This window comes from Petromyzon marinus, chromosome 3 (genome assembly GCF_048934315.1).
Source record: "Petromyzon marinus isolate PM22_M1 ecotype Great Lakes invasive population chromosome 3, UKy_Petmar_22M1.pri1.0, whole genome shotgun sequence".
Taxonomy (NCBI): Eukaryota; Metazoa; Chordata; class Hyperoartia; order Petromyzontiformes; family Petromyzontidae; genus Petromyzon; species Petromyzon marinus.
Window position 1 is genome coordinate 17,531,586 of NC_133669.1, and position 9,239 is coordinate 17,540,824.

The following is a 9,239-nucleotide window of genomic DNA, read 5'->3' on the forward strand; positions in this document are numbered from 1 at the left end:
TTGTTTCCAGAAAAAAGGGGAAAACCCCAATTATTATATTTTGGTACTGGCAAAGGAGGTCTAATGATGGCTGATTATTCTCATGGTGTCCAATGATAGGTTTTGAATCTGGACTGCTGCGGGGCGGGCGCTTATAACCCGTCCACCATACATTTAGATACCAAATAACCACATTAAAATGTATCGTAATGAGATCGGCTCGAGGCAGAAGGGCACATGTGTTTACAATGGTTTGGTGGAGCAAGGGGACTAAAATCCCCCATTGGAGAGTCTCCACAAACAAAACATTACTATGGCTGGCCACGTGCAATATCCAAACACTTGCTGGGGAAGTGACGTTGCCATCCCTTTGTTGGAAACTAGACTAGTACTGCCTGGATTTCTGTGGAATAGAGGAGGTCTGGTGGACTGGTTTCTGACCCCTGTCACATTGAGTGATGGGTGGCTAGTCCATTGGACTGAAAATTGTGGTGGTCGTGACCTTATAAACTACCGTATTTTATATCTACCAGGGCATTAACCAACGGTTACTAGGGTTTCCTTGGCTGGTATTACCCACTTAACGTCACAATATTACCATTTTACTCAATGATGAGGGGGACTGTTTTTCCATCTTACACATGCTGATTGCTTGATAAAATAATTTACTGTTTCTGAAGCTTGCCATGCAGTGGGGCCTTGTTATGAGTTCCACTAAAAAAGCCTTCTTGCATCCTTTGTCAGTGAACATTCCACATTTTCCCTTAAACCCCACAAATGCTTGAGTAACAGAGATGATTGAGGAGTTTCCATAAGTGAGCAGTCTGCTCATCGCTAGCTTTGTGTCAGTATTAATTGGTTGAGCAAAATTATCTTTTCACCAGCTACGTGAGGCTGTGTGGAAGCTGCATGGCCTGTCGTGCCACACGAAGCCCTGTGCCTTTTTGGCAACAATCAAGCCCTCTCCTCTTTGTGAAAACGTGGACCCCTTGAACAGGACCACCCGTGTCAACTTGACGCAATAAGGTTGGCCTGTCCTAGCATTCGTCCTGGGATTAATATGACTTGATTGTGTGGAGCAGATCACAAGAGCTTGTTTTGTAAAAAAAAAAGGTTTTTCCGTGTTGCTGTTCAACATTTTTGGAATACCCTTATCGCTCATCTGCAATTTGGTTCCATTCACTACCCCTCTTTATGTCGTTATTGATTAAAATTACAAGTTTGCACCTTTACCTAACTTTCTGATGGCACCCCTTGCTCTTACATTATGTTTGCACTGTCTTTTTTATTCGCGTGTGCTTCGTCTAGAACCGTTAAATGCGTCGTTGTGCAATATTCCTTGAATACCCTGTACTCGTTCTTCGCGTTACTGATGTTTTTGTATTTTGTTGTTGTGCTCAAGCACCACGCAGGCCCCCCCCCCCGCCCCCCATGTAAAATAATAGTCGGGCAACTGGCCAAACGGGATAATCCGTGCAACAAATAACCTCAAACTCACAGATCCTTGAAAGATCTGGACACGGGTCCCATCAGTGAGCATCTGCTAACTAGCTTTGACCCGTGACCTTATAACCTCATGCCATCGAACATTCACCACTAGAAAAAAGCACAAGTGCCTCTTTGTACACAGTGCACCTAGCTTGGCGCAAGTGCCTTGATTGGTAGCTGATGTTTGTGACGAATGGCAGCTGGAGATGGTGAAGTTGCGTGTTATCGCCACAGAATCAATGCACACGCACACCACAGCGCACTGGTAGATTGTAATTTTATTTCCAGCTCAATTCATTCATATCACCTCACCAGAAACCCCAGAGGAAATAGTGAAAACCAGACAGCTTATGAGATGGTTCTGTATCGTTTGTGTGTGTTCTGTTATTATCAAATGCATATGCGTATGTATTTATGGACTATACATATATGCCTGAGATACCTTTCCTACAGTATAGTAATATGCATTTGTGATGTCAATTACATTACACTACACATATGACAGATATTGTTCGTGCTAAGCACTGTCATTGTTTAGGGTACGATATTTTATCCGTGTGGTGAAGGAAGTGTGTGCTGAGTCGGTGTGTGCTTCTAACACGTGCTGGTGGTATGCACGTGTTGGTGGTGTGACAGTGTGCATCGTGTGTGTGTCTGCGCGCCTGTTGGTGTGTGACCGAGTGTTGCAGTGTGCACGGGGCCGTGTGGTTGGTTTTCAGCTTCCACGATCGCTCTTTACTTCTTTTGCTGGAAGTATTTGACGAACTCTGCACGCGAAAACAAATCAAGCACGTGTCAATTAGGCTACGCAAGGTACGTATCCTTGAGCTATGTATAATCGGTGAAGACGCATAACGTGTCGTCTGTTTTCATTGCTCCTTCACGTCATTGGTTTACTTGCCGACGTGCCTGGGGTCACGTGGGCACCGAGTCACTGACCCCTCAATGAGTTCAAAGCACCTGATAGTTATTAAGTTAGCACATCCATTCAAATATATATTTTGTTCAGAGAGCACTATTAAGAATCGGCAAGCCGGATAGCTCATCTATGCATCATACTGTAGAAAGTTATGACTGCTTATTCATGTTCTGCCGACGATGATGTCTCTCACCGCTGCAACTGATCTTCCCATCCTTGTCCTTGTCTGCTGCCACGTAGAAGCTGTCCAGTTGAGCCTCGCTGAGTCCAAGGACCGAGAGTCCGGCCTTCAGCTCCGCCTTGCTCAGGCTTTTGTTGCCATCCTGGTGACAGGGGGCACACTCGCGGTTTTAATGACCCGTAGCTCTTCCATTCTTGTCTATGGCAGCAATATGTTCAGGATCTAAGTGCCAACGTCGAGGTCTGCTAGCCACGTGAGGGCTTCAGGAGACAGTTCGTTTAGTTTTGCAGTTCCTCCTCCATTGAAGGAGGGCAGACTATAATTGTTTACTATATGGTCCATAGTTTTGGTATGACCCGTATTGACCAGCGTGGTCATATCCCTTAAACGAGTGCTTTGCAATGCCTTTAAAATAAATGTTTGGCACGCCAATTAAATTATCATCTTTTTTTTTACCCAGCCAACCCATACCGAGTCTCAAGACTATTTTTCAGGAGGGCTCTGCCAATTGTTCACAGCAGGGGACGATGTTCCTTTGTCTAACCCCACATGAGTAATTTGCGGACTTTGCTTTCCAGCACTGAGATGTTTGAACAATACCAGTTGCATTGTGAGTAAAAACAATTTATTTGGGAGAAATCGGAGAACCTAGAGGAAACCCAGGCAGAACAGAGGGAGGGTGTGTGTCGTATCTGTCAAGGGGAGCGGCACGGGGAGGAACGGTGGCAAAGTGGTTAGTGCACTGTTTTTATGAACCCGGTGACGGCTGATCAGCATGAAGTATGGTCAAAGAACCCCATGACTGAAATAACTCAGGGGCAGATACCTCGATCCGGCCGTGCGGGTACCTCTCTGGTTTTAAGACAAGGAACCGCTAGATCTTTCTGCATCATCTGGTGTGGCCCATAAGTTTGTGGTTATATTACCAACCACAGTGACAGGATGATGATGATGATGATGGTGGTGACAATACAGTACAATTTTGAAGTCGAAGGTCTATCGCTTACCTTGTCCAAAGCCTTGAACTTGGCCTCCAGGTCTTCAGGCTGGCAGAAGTGAGTGAGACAGACACGGGGACACGGCATTTTAACGGCGGAGTTCTATTCGGTCCATTGCTCCACATTTAACGGGGAGGGTGATATCATAATGTGATTGCATGTGTCTCTATCGCTACAAGAGCATTCGATGGCGTTCATCTCCGGCCGGTGGTATAAATACCATGCGCTTTATTCGCTTTGAGGTCCAGTGCACAGCAAACACTCCAGCGCGTGTGTGCTAGGTGCAATGACGTCACTGCCACACGGTGGCGGCAACGTCGCGAACGGCGATTTCCTGCTCAAATTACCATTGAGATTGTGCTCTTCCCTAAACGTCTTTAACTAGTGCTGGGAATTTCACCTTCGTATGGCGGCGGGGAGGGAGGGGGGGTGGAGTATTTTTTGTAGGATGACCGTCGTTGGCCCGTCAGCCCCGGAGGGATGATGGGCCGAGTTAACCGCCAACCAGGATATCGACGCATTCGTCCAAATGAATGATTTCATTCTGCATTAACGTGCCGCACATTGCTGGAAACGAGTCCATACCGATGTGCAAATGGCACATGGGATGACCATGAACGATGAGTATATTAAAATAACAGTGAAAATATTCCAAATTGTCTATTTGTATGATTCAACAAAATCTCAACACCATTTGTCATTAACGCTGTAACGTAGCAAAATAACCACGGAACAGGGCCGTGGTCGTACGATATTTTATCTTTGCATGGCTGTTAATACATTCCCCTAATTTATATATCTTTACATTTGTATCTTAGAAATACATTTAGTGTTTATTTGCTTAGATTGCAGAACACTGCAATACCGAATGTCCCAAATTTGTGGTATTTTTAAAAATTGTGAGCTGTTATACTATCGGTTTTCAATTAACTAGGCCCACCCTGTGCCACGGGAACATGACATTTTAATGGTGCAGTTCGGTTCGGTCCATTGCTCTACATTTCACGCGGAGCGTGAGATCGTAATGGGATGACATGGGTCTCTGTCGCCCTGAGTGGCCATCCATATTTGGTCGACCGAATCAAATAAGTCAATGTTGTACCACATTTGAGATTTCTAGCCCCTTTTTGAGACATAACTAGAATTTACATCAGTCGGTCACAATTGGCAGGAAATCCCTCGAGGAAGCTCCTTCAACAATTGTATTTACAAAGGGGAGAAGTTGGGGGTTAAACAGATCATATGATGATTTAAAGCTTTCGTGACTGCAGGGATTCATATTCTTGGTTCTTTCGGTAAAGTCACGTAGAAGGGAAACAATAAAATAATAAAAATATAAAACAATAAAATTATATCGACGTTTCGACTGCAAAACAAGCAATCATCATCAGGTGTGAAAACCACAGTAAGAAAATTTGAAAAAAGTGGCTTTTTTTTCCTCAAATTTTCTTGCTGTGGTTTTCACACCTAATGATGATTGCTTGTGTTGCAGCCGAAACCTCGTGATAATTGTATTGTTTTATATGTTTATTATTTTATTGTTTCCCTACTATGTGACTTTACCGAAAGAACCAAGAATATAGATCATATGATGTTTATATTTTACCTGGAACATCCCTTGAGATGGAATATCTCATTGCAAGGGTCTCCAAATGGATTTGAAAATCCACTGTTCTGTCATCTCCCTTGACCGCCTTGACCCCCATTTAACGTGCTCTATATTTAGCATTAATTTATACTATTGATATGTAGCATTGTACATGCATTTACATGCCCCGTAGCATTGCATAACCTCAGCAGTGGCACCCAAGGGGCAGGGTGGCACCGTGGGCAGCGGCGTCTGTCCAGTGTGCGGTGCGCAGGGGTTGTCGATCTCTCACCTTCTTCGATGGGCAGCTCATGTTGAAGCGACGGAAGTGATTGCTGACGAGTCGGAAGGAATTGTGAAGAGTTGACCTCGTGCTGTGCCTTTCTGTGAGCATCAACCCCGGCATTTATAGCAGAACCCTGGGGTGTGTCGACATCGCGCGTGTGGGGGGTGTGGTGGGGGTTTGGGTGGGGTAGGGTGTGTTTGGGCGTGTGTAGGTGTGCAGGTAACACACGTTGCAGTGTGTGCGTGTGTGTGTAATGGAAAATACCATTACTGTATGTGTGTGTAATTGAGCGCTTATATAACTCGATTTTCGCTCACGGCCAACGCCAGTCACGATTATCTTAACCATTCCTGATCTTCCCCTACAAATGAGTACTGTGCCTGGTATGTTAGTCCCTCTGGCATCAAACGACAAGGAGTAGGTCTACTTTTTAATAGAATATCAAAGGGCTCCTGCAAGTGCGGCCACGAGGTTCAGGTGGACGTGAGTGCCATGCTGATGTGGGCTGAACTACCAAAGCACATAATGTGAGGATCAGTGGTGCTGGTTGCCTATGTCTTCTTCGTCGTGTCTCCTGTCCAACCTACATAGTCTTTTCCCAATATTCTGCACAGGCCACGGCTCCTGGTGTTGGCATTGCCCAATCTTGAGGAGTGTATTGCGGTGCTGCAGGATATCTCAGGAGATGATCCATGGTTTGCTTCTCCTGACCAATCACATTTGTCGGTTGTGTAGACCCCCCCCACCCTCCGCCCGTGGTTTCATGAGAGAGTTGGGTCTACCGAAACCCACTCTCAGTCTTTTTAGGCTCCGCCATGTGAGCCATTTGGAATCGGGAGCTAGATGCGAGCTGCTCACTGGGAGGTGATTCCTCGCCGGCTCCTCCATTCAGCGGCTTTGTCGCTTGACTTTTCCAATTCTCTTCTTTGGTTCTTTCGGTAAAGTCACGTAGAATGAGAATAAAATAATGAAATAAAAATAAGACATTCTACGTGACTTTACCGAAAGAACCAAAGAAGATGATTCCCTGCAGTCACGAAAGCTTTAAATCGAATTTTTTTTTCCAATTCTATTTTGCCAGACGGAAGTTCTGGCAGATTCCGGTGATGTGGTACAGTGGTAACGTGGAGCACAAGAAACTGTGTCTCGATGAGAGGCGACGGCGGTGGTGCTGGCTGATGGCCACGTCGCAGATGACTCAAGGACTTGCCGGTCGTGGTCACCTGCTACTCTCCTCCTGCTGTTAGGGGGCGCTATGCCAGAGAAGTGCACATAGGCAGGCAACAGGGGTGGCTCTCAGGCACCCTGCTATAACTCTGCACGCATCATGTTGGCGTTGAGGAGGAAAGTCTGAGGAATACAGGTGATAAGTCTGCTGCCTTCCGTGACCTTCCACAGTTGTTGCCTCAAAGTGGCCTCTGGGATAGAGCATGGCGAGCGATGGCACAGTGGTTCGATTGTCACCCACGGTTAACATCAGTGGCAAGTGACATCATAACTTGTCCTGGGTCTCCCCTAGCAGACTCAGTCGTGCCTGGCGTGATGTGTGCATAGCCAAACTGGGGGGTGGGGGGGGAGATAGCTAGGTGTGGCTCTGGCCACACAACACCTTGTTGTGCGCCATGTCTATCATCATCAAACAGCGACTGTCACCAGGTGCTGTAAAACTACACGGGGGATATTTGTCTGTATGTGTGGATGTGTAGACGAGACTAAATATGATTATGCGTGTGTGTTTGCTGCGGGGAGCGGTTAGGCAATTGCGCTATGATCCCGGCGAGTCGAGTTCGATTACCGCTCACGGCCAAAACCAGTGACGCCCCCCACCCTAGGTCGACTCAGCCTGAAATGGGTACCTGGCACGGTCTACAAACATCACCACTTGGGAGACAAAGGCAGCTGGGCGTGGTGCTTAGCCCTCATAGTTCATCGCAAACAGCACTTGCCCCAAAAGTCTATTAAGGCTATACGGGGGATCTTTTGTTTGCTGCACAGGGGCGTGAGCAAATATGTGCGTGTGCGGCTTGGCTTGGGCGTGGTGGCGCGCGACCTTAAGCGACAGGTCGGGCATGCAGGGCTACAAGACAGTGTCTGTGTAACGAGGAGCAGTCCAGCACGCAGGCTGCCTCGGCACTCTGTGGTTTCCTATTGCGCACACAATTCTGGGTAAAGTTCCCAGTGGCACTTACACCCCGAGTGCCCCGTGTGTCACTGCCACCTTCACTCGCACAGGAGACTGCTTTGAGCTTTGTAACTCTTATCGACAAGAGGGCCCCCCCCCATTGTGTCACTGCCACCTTCACTCGCACAGGAGACTGCACTGGAGTGTGTGCAGCTCATTTAATAATCGTCTGCATTCCGTATTCTGCATTGTCTCCAGGTAATTTCCCCAGCAATGTTGTGGCCAATCCTGCACTCAGTGTAAATCTGCGTTCACAATGCTCGTAAATACGTTTGAGCTGCTGCCATTTTAGAAGGTCAGTGATTAAATCAAATGCTGCAATAGCTACGTTGAGCACAAATCGAGTAGCATTGCTATGATATTTGTGGTTTTGGGTGTGAGGCCTCGCTATAATGTTTGTATCTTGGCTTTGTCAACAGATACCTTCCACTTTTTCAGACTCCGTCTACGTTGATCTCGTAACACCCGAGTCCGTACCGTGAACAACGCCCAATGCGGCCACTCGACGTTGGTCTCTTGGCTTTGTAAGTAGCGTAACTTCTTCAGATTATTGGATTGGTTCTAATCCAACAATTCTTGTACAAGATGATAAAACCCAACATAAACAGGCAGAGCTGTGCCACTCAAAATCAGCCGGAACGCACGACTCCCATTATGCCTTGCGTGCATGCCATGTACAATGCCCTCTGCAGCCTCATCTATGCCACGAGCTCAAAAGAGCTGAAAGTGTGGCCACAACTCTCTTGATTGGTCTAAACAATAATTACGACCACAATTGTAGCTCTTTAGAGATGGTGGTCTAGACAAGGCTGCGGAGAGCATTGTACATGCCATGTGGTGGTAACACGTGGTCACGTGGCATGCTTTAGACCTATGCGTTAGGGTTGAACGATTTGGGGAAAATATCTAATTGCGATTTTTCTGACAGATATTGCGATTTGATGTGCGATTAAATATTAAGTCAAGCTTCAGTTCAATATTCACTGTGTAATAGATTTAAAACATGTGATGGAGCATTATCACATGATACCATCAAACTATTAACTGCTCTATATATTCTAATGCAAGGATGATAACTTAAAATATATTAATTGCTTCTAAAATATATTTATTTAAATGTTTTCATTGAAATAGAACAATCAAAAATAGAACAATTGTTAAGTAAAAAAAAACTCGCAGCCTTTGCGAATTGTTAATCGCATTGTTTCAAAATGCGATTTCGATTTCAAATCGATTAATCGTTCAGCCCCACTATGCGTGCGCTTAAGGTCACCCTACCGGCGACTTCTTCAATGGTGGGTTCTTATCGTCAACCACCATAGTGGCTTAAGTTATGGCCTTTGAGCTGCAGCCTTGCCATGTTGTTTGTCATACATATCATCCGGGCATATCAGGTTACCAAGTCTAAAAACATCCCCAACGCATAACAACATTGCAAGAACACGACTTTAATAATTAAGCATAGGCTCAAATGACGCGGTGTTTCCTTTCATGTAATAATTTGCATGATAATGTGTTATGCAACTCCAACTGCTCTGGACTACAAAGGCCTAATATTATATTTAAAAAATAATAGTCAGAAAATACATCCACTTTACATATCCGTCTCTCCATATGA

The 9,239-nt window shown here is 45.8% G+C and overlaps 1 protein-coding gene across 1 annotated transcript; it reads right to left on the reverse strand.

Moving 5' to 3' along the window:
* Positions 1–1,727: 1,727 nt before the first annotated feature.
* Positions 1,728–5,599, reverse strand: LOC116955848 (calcium-binding protein E63-1-like). The gene is made up of 4 exons (XM_032977174.1): positions 5,446–5,599; positions 3,575–3,613; positions 2,580–2,709; positions 1,728–2,234 (listed from the first exon to the last, which is right to left on the reverse strand). The coding sequence occupies exons 1-4, from the start codon at positions 5,557–5,559 to the stop codon at positions 2,203–2,205; spliced, it is 315 nt and encodes a 104-aa protein (XP_032833065.1). The 5' UTR covers positions 5,560–5,599; the 3' UTR covers positions 1,728–2,202.
* Positions 5,600–9,239: the final 3,640 nt, after the last annotated feature.